Raw genomic sequence first — 26,779 nt, 5'->3', positions numbered from 1 at the left:
TGAGACCAAAGGTTAGCTTTATGGCCAAGCATACCGTCATCATAGTGGATCATTGATGCTTTGAGGTTTTGATTTTTTTTGCATGTAGTAATCCAGGGGTTGTTGTAAAGGTTAATTCCAGTAAAAATCATGATCATTTAATTCAAGTTCTGCCTCTGCAAGCGCAGAAAGCATTTAGTGTTTAAAAACATTTTATGTTTGAAAATAAATCATTGCGTGAGTTATAGGTAGTGCAGTGGCTCGATGGATAGGATTGCCACCATGTCACCCATAGTGCTGTGTTACTCATGTTATATATTAATTTCACTCACCTAATGTCTCAAAAGGCACAACACAACGAACCTTGATATGGATGGACTACTCCAGAAGAAGTCCACACTAGGTTCCTCTCTTGCCAAAAAACAGGACTCTAAGGCTACAAATTACACAGACTCATCGAAACTGTACAGTTGATATATATATAGTTTATATACAGTAGATATAAAAACTCTACACACCCCTGTTAAATGTGAAAAAAATGAAACCAAGATAAATCATGTCAGATCTTTTCCCAGATATAGCAACCAACAAAAGAAAATCAGTTGAAAAACAAATAGAAATGTTTCAGGAGAAAACGGAAAACGTACAATAACCTGGTTGCATGAGTGTGTATACCCTTTCATTTTGGCATGTGACTGAGCTCACACTTAACCAATTATATTCAAACTCATGTTCAAAGTCATACAGCTGTAATCAGTGAAGTGATTCTGATTAACCCCAAATCAAGATCAGCTGTTTCTGTAGGACTTTCTTGACATCTTGGTTTCAACCAAACGCATGGTCCTCAAAGAACTTTCAAAGCATGTACAGGATCTCATTGTTGAAATGTATTGATCAGGAGAGGGGGCACAAAAGAATTTCCAAAACATTAGATGTGCCATGGAACACTGCGAAGGTCATCATCAACAAGTGGAGAAAATGGGATACCGCAGCGACATCACCAAGAACAGGATGTCCTTCCAAATTGAAAAGTACAAGAAGAAAACTTATAAAGAGGCTACCAAGAGACCTACAGCAACACTGAAGGAGCTGCAAAAATATCTAGCAAGTATTGGCCACTCCCTGCATTTGACAACAATCTCTCATATTCTTCAAATGTATGGGCTATTAGGTAGAGTGGCTAGATGGAAGCTTTCTCACAAAAAAACAAACAAACAAACAAACAAACAAACAAACAAACATACAAGCCTGCCAAAATCACCCCAAACCATGTGGAAAAATGTGTTATGGTCTGATAAGACCAAGGTTGAACTTTTTGGCCATAATTCTGAAAGATGTGTTTGCTACAAACACAAGACTTCTTATCACCCAAAGAACAACACACCCACAGTGAAGCGTGGTGGTGGCAGCATCATGTTATGGTGCTGCTTCTCTTTCACTGGGACTGGGGCTCTAGTCAAGATAGAGGGAATCACTGATAGCTCAAAATACCTATCTATTTTGGCACAAAATCTGCAGGCCTCTGTTAGACAGCTAAAGATGATGAAAAATGTCACCTTCCAGCACGATAACAACCCAAAGCACAAATCCAAGTCAACAAAAGACTTGTAATCTGACAGATCTGGAGCAATTTTGTAAGAAAGAGTGGAATAAAATTGCTGAATCAAGATGGTATAATCTTATCCAGAAAACACCACCGAATGATACACCGAATGTATTGCAAGCAAAAGGCTCTTTAATAAAGTGTTAGCTAAGCCGTGTATACACGTATGCATCCAGTTTATTGTATTATTAAGTTTCTTTCTTTTTTTTTTTAAACTTCTTTTTATTCCATTTTATCAAGTGCAGCCGTACAGTACAATTAGTAATTCAGTGATACAGCACAGTTATACATGTCTTACAGGACAGTCCATGGTTTCCAATATCCTCTCAGTGTCCACACATATTTCCCCCTCATGGGACAAAATGGTAAGTAAGGGGTTACAACCACCAATACAGTAAATAGATCAAAATAAATAAATCAATCAAAAAAGAAAAAAAAATAGAGGCACGGTAATAATGAATAAATAATAGTAATGCGTGAATAACATCAAGATGGCATTCAGATTTAAATAACAAAGAAAATCTACTCTGACTCCTACAACAAATCACATGAGAAAATCTGAGATGATCGCGGACCATTTAATTGAAAATATTTCTGTTTTTAGTTGTAATTTTGCAGCTGTATTTTCCATGTAATAAACCTCCTTCACCCTTTCCCTCCATTGTGATATCGTGGGGGGTTGCGGCTTCAGCCAGGAGACCGTAATCATCTTCTTAGCTATTAAGAGTAAGACTCTCAGTAAGAATATCATATTATTGTTCTCCACCTCCTCTGGAAGTAATCCCAATAAATACCAAGATGGTTCTAAAGGCAGTTCTATATGTAAACATTTTTAAATTTCATTTTGTGTGCTTTGCCAATATTCTGTTAATTTTGGAAGTCCCAGAATATGTGTGTATGGTCTCCCACCAGGTCGCAGCCCCTCCAACATTGATCTGATCTGTCCCCAAATTTTAAGGTAATAAGGCGAGTTCTGAAAAATCTCATCTTGAATTTCCATTCAAATTCCCTCCAAATCGGGCTGTTTGTTATTTTGTGTCCCTCTCCGCAAGATAGTGGTCTTTTTTCATCTGGAATGATGGTATTCATCTCCATTTCCCATTTTTCCTTAATGTCCAAACCGTCATCCTTTCGTTCTTCTGGTAAGATCTTATATATGTGTGATATGATCTTAAACGAGGGGGGGGAAAAAAGCTCAATTACGAGGCACTGTTTATCTCAACTTAATTTCTTTTTTACATCACGAAACCTTGCACTCTCAGCAAGGCTGTGTAGACCTTCAATATCCACTGTATACTTAGCAATTTACTATTTAACGTTTTTTAAGACCAGAGCTTTTTTTGTTTGTTTGTTTAAAATGTGGCACACATAATTTCTCAAACGACAGAAGACAAATCATCTATCTAATAGATCATAGAATTAGACACGCTGCTTATCAGTCACATAGCCTTCCTAAGATACTCCCCTAGTTGTCCATTAGGGGGAGACAATGCACACCATACAGGTGGACAAATACCTGTAAAGTCAGTACGCTGCAGGGGAGAAAAACAAAGTGTGAGATTTGTACAGAATTACATTCAACAACAACAAAAACTTTTTATTTAGTCATTGCAATGAAAAGAGCACCATAAGAGCATACCAAATGTAAAATTAATGACCGAGTTGAAGTGAACTCGAAGAAGAGAAGACAGGAGAGAGCTGTACCCCACCCACTTTGTCTCATATGTGGTCGGTAGACATGTCAGTCACTAACCCGGCTCTCCCCCAGCCCGGCTCTCCCTCAGCTGACCTGGATTTGCTGTTGTTCGGCTTGCAGTACAGCGGACTCACAACCGCACCATACAGACTGCGAGTCAAATAAACAGTCGTTTTCAGGATTATTTCCGCACGCAGCACTTCACATTCTGGGAAAACGCAAAGAAACAAAGTGCGCTGTGGAGTAGTCTGAAGAGAGAGAGAGAGAGAGAGAGAGAGAGGAAAAGCAAAAGCAACACGTATCCGGTGGGATTGGGCTCCTGAGTGGGTGAGAGAGAGAGAGAGAGAGAGAGAGAGAGAGAGAGTTACTCAGTAGAAGAGATTTGTTCGCTTTGCTGCACGAAGCCTCGCGTTTGTCCTGGGAATTATGAGGAACCTTTGGATGATATTGACCCTCTGCTTGACGGTCTTTCTTTCTGGGGAAAGGGTGAGTTTACCTTTTTTTTTTTTTTTTTTAAATTAATTTTTTTTTTTTTTTTTTACCTTTCTTCCTTTTTTTTTCTCTTCCCCTTTCTTACATTCTTGTTAACTGGTGAAAAAACTCTTCCTAAGCAACCTTTACCTTCCATGTTGGTCTAGAGAGCAATCCCCAAACCCCTGCAACATTAAGCTTAGTTCCTCTAGAGCTGGTTTCAGAAAGGTGCTCCACAGTAGCTGGTCATTCCAGGGAACTACCCTGTCTGCCCTGACTATTCTCAACCCAACTCACCGCAGAGCTTCAGTTCAAACCCTGAAACTCCTCTTAAAGTTCATGAGCGCTTTCAAAGGTTAGAATGAAAAGTAGCCCATGGGAATGGGTCAGTCTGTTGATCTAATAAGAGTCAGTGGAAACCAAACAAGACATCTTCATGGAGCTTGCATGATGTTTTCAGAGCTGTTTGTACACCCTTTGGTAGGGTTAACAAGTGGTTGAGTTTGATTCGCATGTCTGATTATTAAATGATCAGCAAACACTGATTAATAATGTTCATTTGTAACTAATAAACCTTTTATTAGATTTGGCAGATTGCTTCAGTCTCAAATGACTCACACTGCTACTCATCTACGCCGGTTATAACAAGGACTCTGACTCTTCTGTTGATTTATTTTACACAGTGTTTTAGAAGAGATTCTGAAAGACGTATCGTTTCTTTTCTTCAGCTGGTTGTATGTGTGTAATATAAATACAGAAAAAAATCTAAGAAAATTTGAATATCGTGGAAAAGTTCAACCCCCCCCCCCCCCCCCCCCCACGTAATTTAATTCAAAAAGTGGAACTGTAGATTCATTACACATCAAGTTAAATATCTCAAGTCTTTTTTTTTTTTTTTTTTTTTTTTCTTAAAAAATCTTGATGATTACGGCTTACGGCTCATGGAAATCAAAAATCCAGTACCTCAAAATATTAGAATAAAGAATTTATAATACAGAAACGTCGACCTGATGAAAAGGATGTTCATTTATGCGCTGATACTCGGTCGGGGTTTTAATCCTTTTGTATGAATGACTGCATGAATGCGGCGTGGCGTGGAGGCGATCAGCCTGTGGCACTGCTGAGGTGTTCTGGAAGCCCAGGTCGCTTTGATAGCGGCCTTCGGCTCGTCTGTATCGTCGGGTCTGGTGTCCCTCGTAGATTCTCTATGGGGTTCGGGTCAGGAGAGTCTTCTGGACGATCAAACACAGTAACACCACGGTCAGTAAACCGGTTACTAGTAGTTTTGGCACTGTGGGCAGGTGCAGAGTCCTGCTGGAAAAGGAAATCAGCATCTCCATAAAGCTCGTCAGCAGATGAAGCATGAAGTGCTCTAAAATCTCCTGGTCGACGCTGATTTCCGAACGAAATGCAACATTTACTTTCATCTGAAAAGAGGACCACTGAGCAACGGTGTTTTTAGTAAAAAGGTGTTTTGAGTTAATTAGCTGATTAGAGCTCTTCTCAGGTCGACATTGCTGTATTTGATACAGACATTGCTGTATCATATTTATTCTAATATGTTTGAGGTAATGGATTTTTCCAGTATCTCATGTTCTGTACCTGGACAGCATGCCAACACCTCACAGGGCACAATCGCGCACACATTCACACACTACGGACCATTTGGAAATGCCAGTCAGCTTACAGGGCATGTCTTTGGACTGGGGGAGGAAACCGGGGTACCCGGAGGAAACCCCTGAAGCACAGGGAGAAAATACAAACTCCACGCACACATGGCGGCGGTGGGAATCGAACCCCCGACCCCAGAGGTGCGAGGCAAACATGCTATTGAATAACGTAGTACATCGTATCAACAAACATCGAGCATTTGGTCACAGCCAGGAAGAGATTGCCCAGGAATGGATGTTTGAGCCTGTGTAAGAGAAATACTTTTAATATACTTTTAAAAACTAGTCTGATGCTGGATCAGGATCATTTTAACAAGGTACTAGACAATGCAAGAAACCTTCCAATAATAATAAAGTAGTCTACATTCTCATGCGCACTATCATTAATCTTTATTATAATAAACACAATTAAAAACTAAGGAATGCCGTATTAAAACCTGCACGAACGCTATAGTGTACTTTTTTGGCACTGCGCCTTCACATGGCAGGGCATGTTCACAGCGTTCAAAAGTACAGACCTAAAACAACTTTCAAATTTAAGTAACGTTAAAGAAGACTTGGCCTTAATATGGTTAAATTGTAGCCATGTTACTTGACTTGCAGATGCATTACTAGCTAGATAGTGTTTAACATTCAAAATCTATGATAACTAAGCTTTTAGTTACCTAACTCTCCAGATGTGGCACTGGTTCAAAATAAATCTTTCCATTCCTGTCCATTTTGCTTTCTTTCTCTTTGCCCTGTTATTGCTTTTGTGCTCCACTTCTATCCTTGTATGTCTGCAGAGGCAGTTCTATACTAAGCTGGATTGATTTCTTTTTTTTTTTTTTTTGTTGCATTCAGACGATTGATGTTGGACTTTGTACGTATTGTTCATTTGAAAACATCTTCGCATAAGAACATTGTTTTGACAGCTTCATGACGAAATAAGATTGAATCATTTCAAAAGGATCTGTAGGCTTTAGAAAAGTAGCCAGCCCCGATGGCAAGTAGAACAGCTGCACCACGGTAATTACGCCATTGAATTCTCCATGTTTTAGTCCCTGAAGTCACAGCATATGCATACAGGTTACATGGTGGACAGGCCTTGCATCCTTTAATACTAATTTAACCGTACTGGGATTCTGAATCAAATGAGATTGAAAAATAACCATGTTTTAGCCAGTCCTGCATGCACACAGTGGAAGGGTAATTGCACAGGATTTGCTGTTTTTGGTGCTTACACCAACGCATTAGATTTGAGAAAAAACCCCCACAACAATTCCTTGGATCTTACGCTGCGGATTCTGAGCTTTAAACTAACGTTATGTGCACTTTTTATATGTAAGGAATAAAACACGCCCGGGCATGCAGCTCTAGGAAAATAAGCAATGGTGATGTGGGGTGATGGTGTTTTATTCCTCTTATACAACAACAATTTGCCAACAAGTGCAAATTTTGCTCATCAAAAAAAGACATTCGGTACTTCTGTAACTGTCTGGTTCGGTACTTCTGTAACTGTCTGGTTCGGTACTTCTATAACTGTCTGGTTCGGTACTTCTGTAACTGTCTGTTTCGGTACTTCTGTAACTGTCTGGTTCGGTACTTCTGTAACTGTCTGGTTCGGTACTTCTGTAACTGTCTGTACTTCTGTAACTGTCTGGTTCGGTACTTCTGTAACTGTCTGGTTCGGTACTTCTGTAACTGTCTGGTTCGGTACTTCTGTAACTGTCTGGTTTGGTACTTCTGTAATTGTCTGGTTCGGTACTTCTGTAACTGTCTGGTTTGGTACTTTTGTAACTGTTTGGTACTTCTGGAACCGTCTGGTTTGGTACTTCTGTAACTGTCTGGTTTGGTACTTTTGTAACTGTTTGGTACTTCTGTAACTGTCTGGTTTGGTACTTCTGTAACTGTCTGGTTTGGTACTTCTGTAACTGTCTGGTTTGGTACTTCTGTAACTGTTTGGTTTGGTACTTTTGTAACTGTTTGGTACTTCTGGAACCGTCTGGTTTGGTACTTCTGTAACTGTCTGGTTTGGTACTTTTGTAACTGTTTGGTACTTCTGGAACCGTCTGGTTCGGTACTTCTGTAATTGTCTGGTTCGGTACTTCTGTAACTGTCTGGTTTGGTACTTCTGTAATTGTCTGGTTTGGTACTTCTGTAACTGTCTGGTTTGGTACTTTTGTAACCGTCTGGTTTGGTACTTTTGTAACTGTTTGGTACTTCTGTAATTGTCTGGTTTGGTACTTCTGTAACCGTCTGGTTTGGTACTTCTGTAACTGTCTGGTTTGACAGAAGTATCTGACAGAAGGAAACTACAGTCAGGACTGCTGAGGAAATTATTGCTGCCCCCCTGCCCAACCTCCAAGAACTTTACACCTCCAGAGTGAGAAAAAGGGCTTAGAACATCACTTTGGACCGCTCGCACCCAGCCCACTTTCTCGTTGAACTATTGCCCTCTGCTCAGCGCTACAGCGCACCGAGCAGCAGGGGAAACAGCTTTTTTCCCCTCAGGCAATCTCCCACCTGAACCTTTAAAACTGCCAACAGGGTCTCTTCAGTGTGCATTTAATGCAACAGTAATTTAATCCCTTTAAATAATTATTATATTATACCTCTGCACATTCATTCCACTTTCACTGTACAAACTGTATATAACATACACAGCACATTCTATACTTCTATTGGCACATAACTGTACATCTGTAAATAGCACATCTGTGCATACATAATCCTGTCTATTTTTGCTATGTCTTTAGTACTGTATTCTATTTCATTTTATTGCATTATTCATTTATATTTTATATATATATATATATATATATATATATAGTGTGATGTTCCAATTTTTTTTTCTGCATTGGAAGCTCCTGTCACCAAGACACATTCCCTGTGTGTGTGTAAACACACTTGGCAATTAAGCTCATTCTGATTCTGATATTTGTATCCATTTGGTGTTTGATGACATAGACAGGTGTAATGTTGTGGAACGTCCATAAAACGAACTAGTTCCCATTATCACTTCTGGGTTTTTCTCTGTCTAATAATAAGACATAGATACGTAGCTCGTCATGTCAGAGAAAAACCGCAAAACGCTCTTTCCTAAATGCTTTCCCTTGTCAGAAAATGCAAAGCTTTACTCCTGACCAATCAAAATGGAGAATTCAACAGAACTGTTGAGTAAATATAAAGTATGGCACCAAAAGTATTCCAACATTTGGCGGTTCACAACTTGGGTAGTTGTGTTACGTTACAGATGCATCTTTATTTCATACACAGATGAACTAACTGAAGGTTGAGTGTTAATTCTGCTCATGTTTTTGTGTCTAGATGTCTGTTGGTGCTCTCAGTGCCAGCGTATCAGGTCAACATTCGACAAATTGGAGCTGTAGCGGATGTCGGAATGAATGTAGCGGTGAGCTTAGCGTTACCAGACAACCTGGGAGACTGTGAAAGAAAAGAGATGTAGATAGCTGCACTGTTTTCATGAGCTGATAAAGAATACAATTAAGGACGTAGGAATTAGAGGTCGGCCGATTGATCGATTTTGCTGATTAATCAGCACCGATGACCGGTTATCGGCTAAAATCCACACAGGTAGTTTTTCCCGGTTGTGTCTGTTGCAGAAGCGGCTGACAAGGGCCCGTTGTCAGTATGAAGCAGCCTCTAGAGGCGAAATAAAAACGAAAAATCACTGACAAATTTTGTTGTGTTATTTGAAGTGTTTTTTTTTTTAAATTCATTTTTGATGGCTCCATTTTTATTTGTTATTTGGAGTATTACGTTTTGGTTCAGTTTGGATGTACATCTTTTTATTTACTTTAATATTTATGAATAGTTCAAATTTTATATATACAAATCATAACGATTTTTATTTCGATATCTATTTCATTAAAAAAAGTACATTACATTTTCGTGGAACAGTCAGTACTGTTTATTTCTGTACTAAAGTTTAGCAATATTTTATTCAGAGTGTTTTCATTCAGTATCAGTTTAAAAAAAAAAAAACTGGTTGATCGTTTGAACGTATTAATAGTATCGGTGAAATCCACTATCGGTCGACCTCTAGTAGGAATAGAGGTTAAGACTAGCATAAAGAAAACAGTTCAGCAACTAGAGTTCCTGATGCAAACTTTTATAAAGGTTTATGGATATAGGACATGAAGATGAACCTCTACCAGAGGAAGAGTGATGGAAAGAAAAAAATGAAGAGCACGTTCTCACCTTCTCTGTGAATCATGGTGACATGGTTACATACAGCTGCCAGTGGAACTGACTCACTTATCTTTAGTGATGATATGACTGCTGACAGCAGCAGGATGGATTCTGAGGTGAAAGATTCATAACCGTCCCAACCAGATGTCTCAGAATTTACTGGAATGTGCTTCACCTTGCCTTGCAACAATTTGAAAAGCGTTGCCAAAGCAACTGTGGGATTTTTTTTTTTCTCTCCCCACTTCCAGAGGATTAAACTGAAAGCACAACATCCCTGAAACAAACATACATCTTGAAATGGCTGTTTTAGAGGAATGACAAAGCAAAAGAGAAGACACCCGGTGTCGGGTGATGCCTGAGACACAAACTATGGTATCGTATGATATCGTATATTTTATCTAATGGTATCCCGATGTGTTCCGTTCCTTTGGTGCCTTTGAAATAGACCTGTCTAAAAGCTTTCTATATGAGCTGTTCAATTGCACGGAAATCCTGGGCATTATTCGCTTTTAACTTTTGTAAGGGGTTTTGATTTACAATGACGGAAAAAAAAGCTCTATTGCGTACGGGCTATGCAATACCAGCGCTTTGCACGAATTGTGATGTCTCGGTGTCAGCGTGGCAAAACACAGCTTGTACTCTCTGACAGTAGAGACAGTTGTTCAACTCTATTCTGGATTTCTGTAATTCGACTGCAATACTGGCATCACCCCGATGACACCATACATAATCATTCCAGCTGGAAAGAAGGACATGGTTGTGCGCTGAGATCAAGCACTTCATCCTATTTTCTTTTGTGCCAAAGTGCATCTAAATATTATAGTGCAATTTTCACAAGTTACGTCATGTCGTTTCCCTAATTTCCCCATTGCATCGTTTTCCTAAAGGATAATGTGAGCTATTTTCATGCATTCACATATGGCACATTTTTAACGATTAGGTTTCCTTAAAGTCCCCATGAAATCAAAATGGAAGTTTTGAGGCTTTTAGTATGAATATGTTCGCCTTAAGGTTATCTATAAGCTAATGTGCTGCAAAACAATGACAAAATTGGCATTTAGAAGATATGCTCCTTCAAAATGTCTCTACCACCGATACAGATCAACAATTTTGACGACATCATTCTACACTTCAGCTTCTCATCAGATTTTCTGTCCAATCAAATGCTCTCTAGATTCTGAAGCGTCCCGCCCCCACCATTATAAAAATCACCTCGTCGACTCCAACGCATCGTCATTGCTCAGACTCGTGCCATGGTACTAACTGTGGCTTAGCCCCGGGCTGTGAGGTAAGCTAAATGCTATTGGCTATTTAAAAAGGGGGAGGAGCCACTCTATGTCCCACCCTAACTTCCTGTTTCGGTGGAAATTACTTTGACAAGACATTGAATAACGCTGCGTGTTTCAAGGCACTTCACAGGGACTTTAAAAAAGACGTGTTGGGAATGATGCAAAGCTTAAATGAATGTTTAACACATGATTCGTCAGCAGCATGATTAGTATTCAGAAGGATGTAGTGGTGCAGAGGTTTGCATTGCTTCTTCACAGCACCAGGGTTTGATCCTGAGCTTGGGTTGCTGTCTTATCTGAAGTTTCATATGTTATTCTTGAGTCTGCGTGGATTTCATATGAGTACCCTGTTTGGTTTCCTCCAACCTTCCACAGTAGATGGATTGTCTATTGGACTGGCATCCCATTCTGGGTGTATTCTCACGTCACATCCACTGTTCCTGGGGTTGGCCCTGGATCCACCATGACACCGACCAGGATAAAGGGATTACTCAAGATAATTGAATGAATGGATGAATTACTCGTTTCTTGCCTTTACCTCTTCGGCTTGCACCAATTTAGAGAAATTCACCTGCACGATGTGTCATAGCTTAATGTTAACTATGATCACATTTAGACCTTCCTGGCTAATACACTCATTAAATGAAACTTCAGCATTCCTTTTCACAGTGAGTAGTACATGTTTCTATGGCATCCTTGTACAACACACTGATTCATTGTTGTCTGAGCAGAAAGTATTTTATATGGTCAGTCAGGTAATACAATACGAGGAGCAGATGTGTGTGGGGGGAAAAAAAGAAGCCACCAAAGTAAGCTGTGTTTATAGATCACCATTTTATGGTCCAGTACATGTTGTTAAAAGTTAAATTATGGATCTCATTAACTTGGTGCTTCTGTATTATCAGCTGTTGTTGTGTTTGTGTGTAATTTGGCTTAGTTTGCTGGCCTTGTGTTTTAATGGCTCATTATTTTGCATGAGATCACTAATTATGGCAGTCAGCCATTCCAAAATTTGATAACTGGTCCAAGTAAAAGAGTTCTACTTTGTATCATGCACTCTCGTTGAATGATGTTCTGTTCTGCGATGTCTATCTACTATCGGTTTGCATTACCGCCTGCAAAGCAGGGTCGAATCTCGTCTCGGTTTTGGTGACGTGCCACAAGACTGGCATCAGCCAGAGAGTAATTCCATGCTTCACTGGCATGCTGGTTTGTTCTGCGTCCCGCCATTGATTGGAGCCTCAGTCAGCGTGCCCTATAGCCGTGAAAGCGGCATCAATCTCTCAGTGAAAGCTGGCGTAGCACATTGATTCTCTATGCTGGCACTGTGTTGACATTGCAATTAAAGTGGCCTGTCTGAAAACCAGGCAAATCTGTGTTGATCACAGTTGATTCCTTTTGTTGAACCCACTTTTTGCCTCCTGACAAAAAAGAAGGCGCTAAAGTAGTAGTAGGGTTTTTTTTTTTTTTTAATTAATAATTTTTTTTTTTTTTACTATTAGCGATACTCTTTCCAGCTTAAAATAACCAAAACGGACAATCTATTAAATTGACATTAACATTTATTAAATACAAAAAATACAGCATTTAAGTAACACTTAAATACTCCCAATATCAATCGGCTCGATCTAACATTTGGAAATGGTGGGTAAGTTTTCTTCTTTCCTACTCAAATCAGCATCCATCTTCTATACAGCTTATCCTTCATTCAGGATCACGGGGAAACCTGGAGCCTATCCCAGAGAGCATGGGGCACAAGGAGGGGTACACCCTGGACAGGGTGCCAATCCATCGCAGGGCACAATCACACACACACTCACACACCCATTCATACACTACGAAACCGGAGTACCCGGAGGAAACGGGGAGCGCATGCAAACTCCACTCACAGGGCCACGGTGGGAATCGAACCCCCGACCCTGGAGGTGTGAGGCGAACGTGCTAAGCCACCGTGCGTATTTTCCAAAATACTCCAAAATCCCCCAAATTGAATGACCCTAAAATGGAAAAAAAAAGACAATTTGTCCGAGTTAAATTTTGGTGCTGCTTGAGTAATGTATGCCGCTAGCTATGAATGTGCGTGTTTTTTTTTGTTTTGTTTTGTTTTGTTTTTAAATATTCATTACCTTATAGTTTCATCCAAGGGCATAAACAAGAAGCAAGCTAAATGAATATAATTTATATAAAAGCTTCAGTTTTTGCATCTTTAATTGAATTGTTTGCCTTGAATTTACATTTTGTTGCATCAGTAATTTTCCGGCTCGTTCGTCTTCGATGTTCTCCTTTTGCGGAAAAAGTTTTGTCTGGGTTCTTCTGCGAAGAAAGGATTTCCACCCAAAACAGGTCTGCTGTGTTTTTATTGTAAGTGGGGATTCCTCCGAAAGTCACTCTCCTGCTTTCAAAAATGGAGATTTATGTGAGGTCATGGCCTACCTTGCCATCTGAAGCCGACCTCTAATAGCCGATCGTTATGCCTTTTTCCTAAGGCAGCGGAGTGAACTGCTAATTGTTTTGTCTTACGTGCTCGTTTCAGCGTGTTGCAAATTGTCACGGCTGAGTGAGACTCATTCCGGCAGCTCAGATTAACGACAGCGATGCGGGTCTGCTACAGGAAGCGTCGGAATAGCAGAGGACCATGATTTCCAGTGAAGCGCAATTTCTCACGGAATCAGTTTGGTCAATTTTGTGATGGATTCTTATTTTCTCTCTTGGGGATGCGCTTCCTGTTTTGTGTGCGTATGTGTTTTAGAGATGAAGAGACACAACTGCGGTATTCACACTGATTTCTCACACTTCAGACACTCTTGGCTCTTCAGAAGCTCTTGGCTGTGGGCAAAAGCTTGTACACGCAGTCTAGTGCACTCCAAAACAGAAATCCTGTAGCTTTGGTAACATGACAAACTGTGGTGTTTGTTTTGTATGTTTTTTTTTTTTTTTTCCCTTCTTCTTTTTCTTCTAAATATTGTAAGTGATAACAGGAACGAACTTGTCTCTCAGACTTCGCACAAGCTTGCACAAATGTAACCTAATTGGTTTTGAGTAAGACTGATGAAAAAAAACAATTTTGGACAGTCACTTTCCTTTAATAGCGCGTCCTGTCGTGTCCTCTTCCTTATCCGACGTCCACGGTCTGAAAACCGCATTTTCATTTTAAAACGTTCTACACCGGCGTTTTCAATCCAACGAATCGATTTAATCGAAGAAATAATCGCCAGGTTAATCGCTTATCAAACGAATCGTTAGTTGCAGCCCTATATCCAATTTGACGTGGATTGGAGCCTTACTTCACATTAAAACTATATTTGTAGCACATGTGAGCGGCATTTCTTTATCTGCTGTCAGTAACGATGCTTTCAAACCGAGTACATTTAGCAGTCTTGCCACTATCGTACATTACGGTTTGGTTTATTTGACTAGTATGAGAGCTTCAGTAGGGGGGAAGGACCATCTCCAGATAAAAACACGGGAGTTTGACGTCCCTGCAATCCTGGACGGGGAATCTGTGGCAAACTGCACATGGGAATCTCAGCTCATTTAACTGGAAGAAATAATTAGTGCTGAGGTTCCAAGCGAAGGATCATAGGTTGTGAGTTCAAACGCCGGAGCCTTTAATAAACGAGTCCCTTATCTCTGAACTGCTCAGTTGCTTTGAATAAATGTGTCTGCCAAATGAGCAGATGTAAATGTAATAAGCCTGCACGGGCTGCCACAGACACGGGTCATATCTTCCTTTTCGTCGTATAAACACCTGTATTTCATCGTAGGATTAATGGAGTTGTAAATTGTGCCACCGTGAAAAAGTGTCTGCAGATGAAAATGTGAATACGGGGTAAATTCCAAGTAACGAAACATGCCAGTGTATTAGAGATCAGATGGAAAGCAGCTAAAGGGACATGGCAGCCAGTCAGGTGTCTGTTCGGTCACATGGCAGCGCGGAAACCCGGTGATCCTTTCTGGCATGTTGAGCTTCTCAATAGTGTCATGTGTCCACTAGGTGAAAGAGGAATGAAGGAAGATTGCATGCATGGACTAGAATTTTCCAGCTCTCAGATCGGTAGTGCTGTCACACAAGAGAGGAGAACCCTACGATCAGAAACAGGATAGTACTGACTTTGATTGTTTAATAGAAAATTGAAATCATCATCATCATAATTTTTTTTTTTTAAATTTGAATTGTCGATAAATAAAACAGAACTATTGCAAAGAGCAAATACTTACAAATACTATGTCTTTGTTTTTATCGTCTGGTATCATTTCCATCATGGTGCTTATACACTGAAATCAGTTGTTCGAAGCCACCCGTAGAGTCTCTCAGCTCAGTCACGTCGTCCTTAATGGCCTCCACAGGCCAGGCTCTCAGGACCATGAAGGGACTCTTGCTCTCTCTTGTTTTGCCATCAGCCACGCACTTCCAAGCCCTGGCCGATTCTCTCCCCGCAGTGCTATTATTACTCTGGCTGAAGTTGCTCCCATGAACACTGACATTATTGTTATATATTTACTGTGGGTGAGGGGGGGAATGTTGACAGGTGCAATAATTATTTCCCCCACTGTACTGTAAGTGTCTGGACTTCTCTAGAAATTAGATTTTGATCCAGTTCTAGTTTGTCACACTTTTAAGCTTTTCCTTTGGCCCACCCTCGTGTAAATAAATGATAGAATTTTATAGAGCATGGGCATTCAACGGAAATTTGTATAAGGTCCAGTTCCGTATAAATTACTCACACGAAGGAAGCAAATAAGCACCTAACATGAATCTCTGAAGATCATAGTCACCTTTTATTGCTAACTGAACTATTAGTTATTTGTTCATGGCTGTGTTTTGGCTACGTGGCCATGATTTGTTTTGCACAAACTAGAGCTACAGACTCTGAACAAACCAGACCTCCATTTTGAGCTCGAAGTGGAGAATAAACGCGTACGTCTGTCATTCGGTTTTTGCCGTACCGCCACGTTATCGCTTCCCTTATCGTTCCCTTCGGGATTTTTGCGATCGCCGAAATTAACGTGAAATCGAGCGAAGTCGCAATATTCGGGGGAGCTCGCAATTTTTCAAAATGGCCGCAGATTTTCCGCAGATTTAGGCCAAGACGCGTAAAGCGGCGTCGTCACAACGCGCATTCAGCCAAAGCTCTCTTCGGTTCGTGTGTGTTGAACACGAGTACAGCTAAAAGGTCTCATTTACCAACAAACATCGCGGTGAAAGACCGTGCACAACAATTTCATGCAAATGCAAATTTGCATGGCAAATTTCGAAACAAGCCGCAGCAAAATCGAGCCTTTTCGGCCGGAACGATCACAAAAAAAAAAGCGTTGCCAAATCCTGTACGGACAGAAATAGTGATTCTGCTACAGTGTTTCTAAAGCGCTTGGTTCAATCCTCTGAAATACTTGGCTGAAACTGCATCCAGACCGTTCCTCTGCGAGTTGATGACACCTGGGATAGACAGTGAGACTGTCAGATCAGATCTCAGACACTAAACATGTTCCTGTACAAGCTCCTCTCATTTCCTTTTGCTTTTACCTCTGGCATGCCTTAACACAACAAACGGAAAGCTCCTTCAGAGCATTATGCTTGTATAAAACGGTAGTTAAACTCTACTGGGGGGGGGTGGGGGGTGGAGGGAGTACAGCCCTTTTTAAACATTCTGTTTCCTGTATACAAGACACAGGTCGGAGATCTGCGCTCCTCACCGTGAGGGCTCTGAGCTATTTGGTGAGAAACAACAGGACGCACTCGTGTGTCAATGTAGTCATGATGCGAAACGGTTCAGCCTACAGAATGGCGACGAATGCCGAGACGTGCCTCCTGGCCGAGTCGCTTGTGTATTTGAGACACCGTATGTGGATGGGAGAAATGCACGGCTCGGACGTTTTGAGTTTTATGATTTAAACCTCGACTAATCTGGAATGATTACCGCCTGCATTTAACTGGACTCTGACACCATTCTGTCTACATAACATCCCAAACGCACGCTGCGATTTCTTTGCCGACTTTGTCATGGTCCCGCCATGGCATTAAGCCGAGTTCCCGTAATTGTGAATGCCCCAATGAGTTTTTAAAACGTGCAGTACTTTCAAACTTCCTATGTTGGCACCAATGTGTCACCATGTGGTCAGAGAACTTTCCTGTTGTGTGTGTGTGTGTGTGCGGAGGGAACCCCCCCCCCCCCCCCCAAAAAAAAAACAAAAAAAAAAAAACGCCACGGTACATTTAGCACATCTACAATCAGTCATAATTACGAGCGCTCTTTATTATCTCTCAAACACGCCTTATTGAAATCTCCACTGTGCTTTGCGGAGCAGAAGAATGCACATTAGTGCAATTTCTATTCTTTCCAGCTTTATGATCTGGCTACGTTGCTAGAGCAGAGTCAGATTAGGCCGAATGCACGTGTGTGCCGGTTGTTGAATACTTACATTTACATTGATTCATTCAGCGGACGCTTTTATCCGAAGCGACTTACAAATGAGGAAATACAAGCAAAAGCGATCTATCAAGCGGAGAACAATACACGTAGTGCTACCCATACAAGATCTTTTAATTGAGTTCCAGAGAAGCAAAGTGCGCAGAGTAGAGGTGTAAGAGCCAGAGTAGGTTTTTTTTTTTTTTTTTTTGAAGATGGTGAGAGATTCTGTGGTCCGGATTGCGGTTGGAAGTTCATAACACCACTGAGGGACAGTTAGTGTGAAGGTTCTGGAAAGGGACCTTGCGCCACGCTGAGTTGTAACTACTAAACATCGGTCGCTAATCGATCGCAGATTGCGTGAGGGAACGTAAGCCTTCAGGAGAGAGTTGAGGTAGGAGGGAGCTGTTCCAGACTAGGTCTTGTAGGTGAGCATCAAGGCCTTGAACTTGATGCGGGCGGCTACAGGAAGCCAGTGGAGGGAGATGAAGAGGGGTGTGACGTGGGCTCTTTTGGGCTGTTTGAAGACGAGGCGTACTGCTGCATTCTGAATCATCTGAAGGGGTTTGATGGAACTGGATGGGAGGCCCGAGAGTAGCGCGTTACGATAGTCCAATTTTGATACGACAAGAGCCTGGACTAGTAGCTGTGTAGCCTGTTCGGTGAGATAGGGTCTGATTTTCTTGATGGGAAATGCTTGCTGTATTTAGCGAGCGTAAGATTTATTTCATCCTTCAAATCTGTGTTAATTAGAAATAGAATTGGGGTTCATGTGATTAGAAGGTATACAGTCGCGTTTCACGGGACACGCGCATATCTCATCATCCCAAATCTCTATTGAGGATAAATAAATACCCCTATAACATTTTAGTTTCTCAAACGTCAAGTCGAGAAGCATACAGATGGCACACCTAAATCCATTTTCCGTACTGCTTATTCAATTCAATTTCAATTCAATTTTATTTGTATAGCGCGTTTAACAGCGGACGTTGTCTCACAGCAGCTTTACGGAAATATATAAACACAGGATACAGATTTTAAGTGTGTGACTTTATCCCTATTGTGCGAGCCGCTGGTGAGGAAAAACTCCCTAAGGTGATGACCTTGAGAGGAACCGGACTCCGAAGGGAACCCGTCCACCTAAAGGAGACCTGAGTGCAAAACTGCATGTGGTAATTGCAGTCGTAAGACCATTGCAGCAACCGTAGTCGCAGCAACCACAGCGAGAATGTCCATGAGGATTTGAGGTCCATGGTACTTCAAGCGGTACCATCCTAAGCAATCTCCAGGCTGTAGCCTCCAGTTGATGAGGGGTCCTTCCTGGACCTCCTGGAGGTCCGGAGTGCAGAAAGGGTCAGGATCACTGGCATCTCCATAAAATCATGTGTGGCTCGACAGAAAGAGAGAGGGATGTATACTTATACTATGCAGGGTCGTTGGGAGCCGGAAGCCTACCCCAGGACACCCTGAACAGGGTGCCAAATCATCGCCGGGCACAGTCTCACACACCCATTCACCCACTACGGACAATTTGGAAATGCCAATCAGCCTACAGCGCGTGTCTTTAACCCTGGGGAGGAAACACTGGGAGAACATGCAAACTCTGTACACACAGGACGGAGGTGGGATTTGAATCCCCAAACCTGGAGCAGTGAGGCAAACGTGCTAACCACTAAGCCACCGTGCCCCCCTATAGACGGCATCTGTGAATGTTTTCTTGCTGTAAAGTGGAGCGCTTGTCTAGTTTGTCGGGGGAGGGGAAAAAAAACAAAACAATTTTCACTTTTGCAGAATTTAGAGTACTGAAAGTCGCTGTGAAGCATCGATTTCTAGAGCTCTGGTGGCAGACACCATGTCCAATGCGTTTAAACCGTGACTACCTGATCAAACTGCGAGAGGGTACATATCACCTAAAAAGAGGGTTGAGACAGCAAGGGGAATTGTTCACAGAAGATTGGACAGAAGGGGGAGATTTCGTTCATCTTTAATAACTTAACAGCCTCCGAACACCTGGTGTAGTTTATTTTATTTATTTATCTATTTTTACCGTGCTCGGGCGCATTAATGCGACAGCTCCGAGAGCAGGGGTTAATCGGAACTAATGCGCTGCGTTAACACTCATCTCTGTGCTGTAGACTCCTGCAGACCTTCATTTTACTGTGTTTAAAAGACAGTGGGGGTATTGAGACGCATTAGAGGGGCACAAATGTGTTTTCCTTTATGCAGATCCAGATGACAGACTCCTTTCAAAGCTGTTCTTTGAGCACCGCATGTGGTCTGTCATCCAGAGCAAGAATTATTGGTCTCTGAACAGGGTAGTGTCATCCGCAGATGATATTTTTGTTTCCCCTCTTTGCTCTCGGATGCAAATTTGACAGAATGTTCCAAATCCCTCGGCGACGGTAATTACTAGGCATATGTATTTTTGAAAAGCGTAATGCCGTAAAGTTTTCTATAATTGTTTTAAAGTGTACCGCCGGTTAGTCTACTTGATCATCATAAAAGAATGTAGTGCTTGGATATGGCCTGGGAGTATCTGTAAAGGGCGCAAAGTTAGATTACATCGTGGAGAAAAACAGACCGTTTGGCTTAACTGTAAAGGAAAATATAGTGCATGTTGGTCACAAATCATCTTCAAAATACTCGAGGTTGGTAAAGAATGACGGGACATGCTGCTCCAGGAAATTAATCGACAACAGGCATGTGTGATGCCGTTTTCTACGATTAGAATCTCATTATCCCGTCCCTTCGGGATTTTGCGGTCGCAGACATGAAGGCAAAATCAGGAAAACTCCGCAATATTCGGAGGAGCTTGAAATTTTCCACAGATTTGGGCCAAGACGAGTCATGTGACGTCATCCCAACGCGCATTCAGCCAAAGCCCTCTTCGATTCACGTGCGTCGAACGTGAGTACAGCTAAAAGGTCTCGTTCACCAGCAAACATCACCGTGAAAGACCGCGCAAAACAATTTCATACAAATGCAGTTCCACCGATCCAGGTAGCTTTCCGCCGAAAAACAAACAAACAAAAAAAAAAGCACAAAAGATTTTCAAGTTCGGAAATTTCGAAAAAACGATCAAGCCGTTTTTTTTTTGGCCGCAACGATCACCAAACAACTCCGCAAAATCCCGTATGTACTGCCTTGCAGTGTTTCATTCCTCTTACACCACAGCAGTGTTAAAAATGAAGCCGCAACATTTCGTACTTTCCATCTGTGTATTTTTAACCTGTAATATTGTCGTTCCCTCACCAGCCGATCGTTTTCTCTCTCTCTTGACGTTAATAAGACAAAAAACAAACAAACTGCAGCTTGCTTCGGAGCAACCTCAAGACTCTTTCCCTGTAAATGTTCCAAAGCTCTTTAAACACTTTTCCAAAACTGCTAAGCGAACATCTCCTCACAGAAAACTTCACAATCATACACACTTTTAATATGTTTACGCGGACCGTCCATCACAAAACGCCGCGCGTAAGTTGTTACTATAGAGATGGCAACATATAAGAAAGCGTGCATTTAATATAAACCTTCGATTTCGCCTTGCGGCGTGAACTAATTAACTCTTCACCAGTCAGAATGTGACGCATCAAGCATTCGACAGATGTGTGGTGGAAATCGCAATTATTTGGCTGAGGTTTGGTTAACAAAGTGCCAGCGAGGGTGACTATAAATTCGGAGGATTTTTCTCCAGCGTTTACAAATGTATTTCATAAAAGAACAAAAAAAATTAATAAAGCAATTGGTGCAGTTGTCCAGTGAGTTACTTTTCACAGTAAGTAAAAAAAAAAAGTATGGTGATCGTATTACAATATTGATATTTATATCATAATATTGCCTAGCCCTAATTGGTGCAAATGGTTATTTAGTATTGTGCAGCATGTCTTGGCTATGCCAATGAATATTCACATATAACAGGGCATGTAGACTAGTCGACGGTGATGTATAATCATATTTGAAATTACAGCAAGTGTTTGACTGCCTTCAGGTTCAGTATGATTTCAATAAGCGCTACAGTTCTTAAATCGCTACGTTCGAGCACTCGGGATGTATCTAGGCTCAGTACTGCATTGCGGCTCTTTATTGCTTTGTCTTTTACTCTCGGGTCCCTGCAGTTCTCTGCGTCTCTTTCTTTACTATAACGGTTATTCAGGAAGTAAGAAGTATTTCCACTGTGCATGTGCTGCTTATTATTTTAGATGTGAAGCTTGGTGATGTAAAAATGAGCTGCCTTACGCAAAGCACACTCCAATTAAAATGGTTGGGGGAAAAACTGGATGCTGTTGAGAGCTTAAGCGGTTCAGTTATACTAAATCATTCTCATTGCTGAGGAACTTGGATCAAAGTTTTCTTTCCCTTTTTTTTTTTTTTTTTTTTTTTTTAATCATGCAGGTAGGAGTCAATGCTTTTGTTAGATGTGAAGTAAGGGCATGATGTATCATCTTTAATGTACAGTGCCCTCCATTAATATTGGCACCCTTGGTAAATATGAGCAAAGAAGGCTGTGAAGAATTGTCTTTATTGTTTAACGTTTTGATATTTTGTTAAAAAAATTAATCACAAAATTTTCTGCTGTCTTAGATCTCAAACAAGTGCAAACAAAACACAGGTGTATATATATAATATATGTATAAACTTTGTTAAATATAGGTGTGCAACAATTATTGGCACCCTTTTAGCTTAATACTTTGTGCCTCGCGTTGCCAAGATAACAGCTCTGAGTCTTCTCCTATAATTCCTGATGAAGTATGCATGGCGAGGGATCTGAGACCGCTCCTCCATACAGAATCTCTCCAGATCCTTCACATTTCGAGGTCCACACTGGTGGACTCTACTCTTCAGTTCACCCCACAGGTTTTCTATGGGGTTCAGGTCAGGGGACTGGGATGGTCATGGCAGGATCTTGATTTTATGGTCAGTAAACCATTTCTGTGTTGATTTTGATGTATGTTTTGGATCATCGTCCTGCTGGAAGATCCGACCACGGCCCATTTTAATCTTTCTGGCAGAGGCAGTCAGGTTTTCATTTAATATCTGCTGATATTTGATAGAGTCCATGATGCCATGTATCCTAACAAAATGTCCAGATCCTCTGGCAGAAAAACAGTCCCAAAACATTAATGATCCTCCACCATATTTAACCGTGGGCATGAGGTACTTTTCCATATGGCTACCTCTCTGTGTGCACCAAAACCACCTCTGTGTTTATTACCAAAAAGCTCTATGTTGGTTTCATCTGACCATAGAACCCGGTCCCATTTGAAGTTCCAGTAGTGTCTGCACACTGAAGACGCTCGAGTTTGTTTTTGGATGAGAGTAGAGGCTTTTTTTCTTGAAACCCTTCCAAACAACTTGTGGTGATGTAGGAGACTTCAGATTGTAGTTTTGGAGACTTTCTGACCCCAAGACACAACTAACTTCTACAGTTCTCCAGCTGTGATCCTTAGAGTTTTTTTGGACATTTGAAACATCCTCTTCAGTGCGTTGAGACGATATAGACACACGTCCACTTCCAGGTTGATTCATAACATTTCCAGTTGACTGGATCTTCTGAATTATTGCCCTGATGGTGGAAATGGGCATTTTCAATGCTTGTGCTATTTTCTTATAGCCGCTTCCCATTTTGTGAAGCTCAACAACCTTTTGCCGCACATCACAGCTATATTCCTTGGCCTTACCCATTGTTATGAATGACTAAGGGAATTTGGCCTATGTCTTACCTCATATTTATACCCCCCTGAAACAGGAAGTCATGGTTGAACAATTTACAATCTCTCTCTACCACCAGTATGGATCAGCAATTTTGATGACATCATTCTGCACTTCAGCTTCTCATCAGATTTTCTGTCCAATCAAATGCTCTCTAGAATCTGAAGTGTCCTGCTCCCAACATTATAACACAATGCCATTGTTGAGCGAGAGATATCTTATCAGGACGCATGGGTCGTAAATGCGTCTTTGGCTGTTCGAATGTATGTGTACTGTTTTCCAACTGTGAGTTGGTTAAGAAGGAAATGGCTTGAATTCATTCACGTTATTGCTTGGGCTCGCAGCCATGATACTAACTGTCAAGTAACCTTTAGCCGAGGCTATAAGGTAAGCGAAACACTATTGTCTACTAAAAAAGGTTGAGGAGCCACTCGATATGTTCCGCCCTGACTTCCTTTTTCAGATGAAATTACGTCAACACATCGAATAACACTGCGTGTTTCAGGACACCTCACGGTGTCTGGTTGCACTGATTTGTTCATTTAATTTATCGTATCAACGATTTCAGAATAAGGGCCCATCGTGCACTGCATTACAATAAATACAGGCACACGGTAGGATCATCTGGGACTGAAAAAGCACTCGTGCCGAGCACCTCGTTCCATGAGTGTAGCCTGACGCACATCAAATGTCTGTGTTTGTTTGCTGCACAAAAGAACATGACGAATCACGGTAGGCCATTTGTTCATCACAGAAGACTAGGATTTCAGTGTGAAAGATCCTGTATGAATGCTACACACGGTTAGCCAGTTTCCCAGCCCAGGAAGGGTCAGGGTGGAATTAAATGACAGTTTCTGGGATGGTGTAAAGGAAACTCGTAGCCTTGTGACCTGCGTACATTTGTTCATAATTACAGCGCGGAGGAAACGGGGCAGGGCCAAACACCGTGTTTTTAACAGGAGAATTTAATGAATGTGCTTTATCTCGTGTGTGATGAAGGACAAAGTGGGCTGTTTTTACGCTTTAACGTAAAGTTGGTCTCCTTGATGCCGGTGCTTTCTGTCCTAATCCACAGCTTCAGGGGTCTGCTGGGAAGAGGCGCAATCTCCGATATGCTTTTCATCATGAAATATTTAAAGCCCAGGCAAGCTCTGGGTACGTGACCTATTTCTGTTTGCTGGAATTATTTACATAGCATAAAAAATGAATTTAAGTTATGGCCTCCTGCTTTGAATGTACTCTGCTGGCAATTGACGTGGCCAGAGAGACATCCTCTGTGGTATTGCTCGGCCCTCCTGTGTATATGTCCTGATTCGGCTGGTGAACCCCAGGAAATCCGACTAATCTCCAGCTTGTGCCACAGTACCCCTCGTCACTTCCCAAACTACTAATCCGCAGCATAGCCGTGCCTCTGCGTGGAAGGGTTACAGGCCTAAAGGATTCCTGCCGTGTCTGGTGCTGTGCTGCAACAGTTCATTTTTCTACGTTGCCAGTCGTTTCTAAAACGTTTCTAAAAGTACAACCGGTCTTTATGCTCATGGTGCAATCCTCCATTTTGAGCTCAAACCGCAGACTATTCTAAGCTTCGATGCCATGAGGGCTGAGATGTACAGTAATGTCTTCCGTTCCCGGAAGAGATATTTCAGGCTAACGCTGTTCATCGGTGTGAGCCTGGCGCTTTTGGCGCACAAACGGAAAATCTTTTCGTAACGCTGCAGATTGTGGATAAGCCCCACATAATGAGATCACAAATCACCACCTGGTGCTGTCGTCTGCAGCCTACATACCTCCTTTATGCTATTATTTTGTGATTCTCCTACCTGCCCCGGGAACACAAAAGTGTTCCTTTTGCTTCTGACTGCAAAACCAGTTTAGACACCCATCCCCTATGTGTTTTATTTCTCCAGTCCTGGAGGTTAATGGCTACTCTCCTGCCTCTTAAATCAGTTATGTGAAAACTCCATTGTCGTTTTATCCTCGTATTGTATTTCACTAGCTTTTTATACTTTCTTTCATCTTCTCATCTTATTCCTTTTTTTCGAGCCATTTATTTTCTTCTGCCTTCCTGTGCGAATGACCAACCCCCACCAAATACCAAAGCCTTCTGACCCCTTGGAGGCCAAATCCTCTTAATGGAAGACACGCATTTAGTTCCATCGCTGTGAGGATTGCACAGTGACTCATAGATACGGAACAATTTATCCTAAACTGTTATCTCTTTAAAAAAAAAAAAAAAAAAAAAACTAGAGGCCCAATTACTCCTCTAAATTAGGTACAGTCATCAGTTTGCGATGTCTGTGTAATATATGTCTCGTGTTTGTGCGAAGTCTTTTAAGAGGCGTAATTATAGTAATAGTTGGACACTGAAAACCTGAGGGTGCTGCCTGTTTCTGTGGTTCTCACACTACCCTGGGGGGTCCAGGGCATGTTTAAGAAACAGCCCGAAGCAGATCTAGGCTCTCTTTTAATTTTCTGAAAAGGCCATTGTGGCATTGTTGTCTGTTGGCCTTTACCCCCTTACCCAGTTGAGACTCTTTCATGGCCTGCCCCCTCCGACCACAGAGAGGTTAATGAGCTGACACTTAAGAAGAGTTTCCTGTCATGGAGTGGGGAAGAAGGCCAGGACTGATACTGGACGAAGTATGCCACAGGCACTTGGGCAATATAAAAAAAATCTGGATTAAATTAAACTTTGAACTGGCAGCTAATTTATACATCAGCAGCGCACGAGTAGAGAACCCGAGGGGGTGATTTGGCGCATAAAGCCATGGCCTAATGCTGTCCGAGCCCTCACCTATCTACATCTGGGCAGGCTGGAGGAAGTATTGGCTGTTTCGAGTGAATAATGTGGAGGTCTTTCATACCGTGGACCTGTGTTATACTGCGGCTTAGGTTATCTCCCGGTGTACATCGTTGACGCTCTGTATCTGTATGGATACAGGGTATGCTTTCCTCTGCATTCTGTTGAAGCTATTAGGTCCGAGTCTGTAGTAAAATACTGCATCGACTAACACCGCTGTCTGTATTGCTAGGGCATATAAAAAAAATCCCAGCTGAAACGTTTGATCCAGACAAGCTTGTTTCACATTATAACTCTCTTGAGTTTACTTAATTCTGTTTGGAGTGCACTTAATTATTGTCTAAGAAATGAACTGATTGTAATCGTTTAACCACTTGGCTATAAACCATAAATCGTCCCTTTTGAAATTTTTTTATTTTTTTTTTCCCCCCCCAAGTGCCCTGGGCCTTATGTAGCTTTGCAGTTGAAATATATAACCAGCTGCGTTGCCTGTTGGTCCATGTGCTGTTCAGGGTGATTACATATGCCGTAAGGATGAGCTTCCTGCCGACTTCTTCCTCATGCACCACCTGTGTTTAGAGAGCACTGGAGGAAATTCCAGACAAGCTGCGGTCTGAAAGAGTTCATTCATCCTCTTGGGCAGCGCGAGCAAAGCTGGGGGTTCCTGGGGCACTTTGGGGAATGTGTCGACGTTAACGTACGTCTGCTCACATTTGCTTTTCTTCCGCAGCCCGATTGATCAATCTTGCTAGGAATAATAAAGGCTCGTGTGGACATTTGTACCCAGTTTCATGGTCAACGAGTATCGTTAGCATTTGTTTGGATGTTGAGTTGCAGAGTAAAACATTCTCCTACGCGTATTAAACGCAATATTAGGCTTTGCGTCACGCGTAGTAATTGGTGTAAACCTCTTGTAAAAAGCTGCTATTTTACAGAAGGTTGGCAGGGAGTTTCAGACGGTCCC

General features: G+C 41.6%; 1 protein-coding gene and 2 long non-coding RNA genes across 3 annotated transcripts in view; 1 reads left to right on the top strand and 2 right to left on the bottom strand.

Moving 5' to 3' along the window:
• Positions 1–1,713: 1,713 nt before the first annotated feature.
• On the bottom strand, positions 1,714–3,362 carry LOC108257269 (uncharacterized). Its single transcript, XR_001810430.3, has 2 exons — positions 3,222–3,362; positions 1,714–3,114 (listed from the first exon to the last, which is right to left on the bottom strand). It is a non-coding gene; the product is annotated as an uncharacterized LOC108257269 (long non-coding RNA).
• A 273-nt stretch (positions 3,363–3,635) lies between these two features.
• The window catches only part of sdc2 (syndecan 2), a 41,019-nt gene continuing 17,875 nt past the window's right edge, over positions 3,636–26,779 (top strand). The window contains 1 exon segment of the mRNA NM_001200798.1: positions 3,636–3,764. Within this exon segment, the coding sequence (NP_001187727.1) occupies positions 3,705–3,764 (60 nt within the window). The 5' untranslated portion in view covers positions 3,636–3,704.
• Positions 10,460–16,338, bottom strand: LOC128629072 (uncharacterized). Its single transcript, XR_008393389.1, has 2 exons — positions 15,121–16,338; positions 10,460–14,985 (listed from the first exon to the last, which is right to left on the bottom strand). It is a non-coding gene; the product is annotated as an uncharacterized LOC128629072 (long non-coding RNA).

Source organism: Ictalurus punctatus, chromosome 24 (assembly GCF_001660625.3).
Source record: "Ictalurus punctatus breed USDA103 chromosome 24, Coco_2.0, whole genome shotgun sequence".
NCBI classification, from domain to species: Eukaryota; Metazoa; Chordata; class Actinopteri; order Siluriformes; family Ictaluridae; genus Ictalurus; species Ictalurus punctatus.
This window is presented reverse-complemented; position numbering and strand designations above follow the sequence as displayed.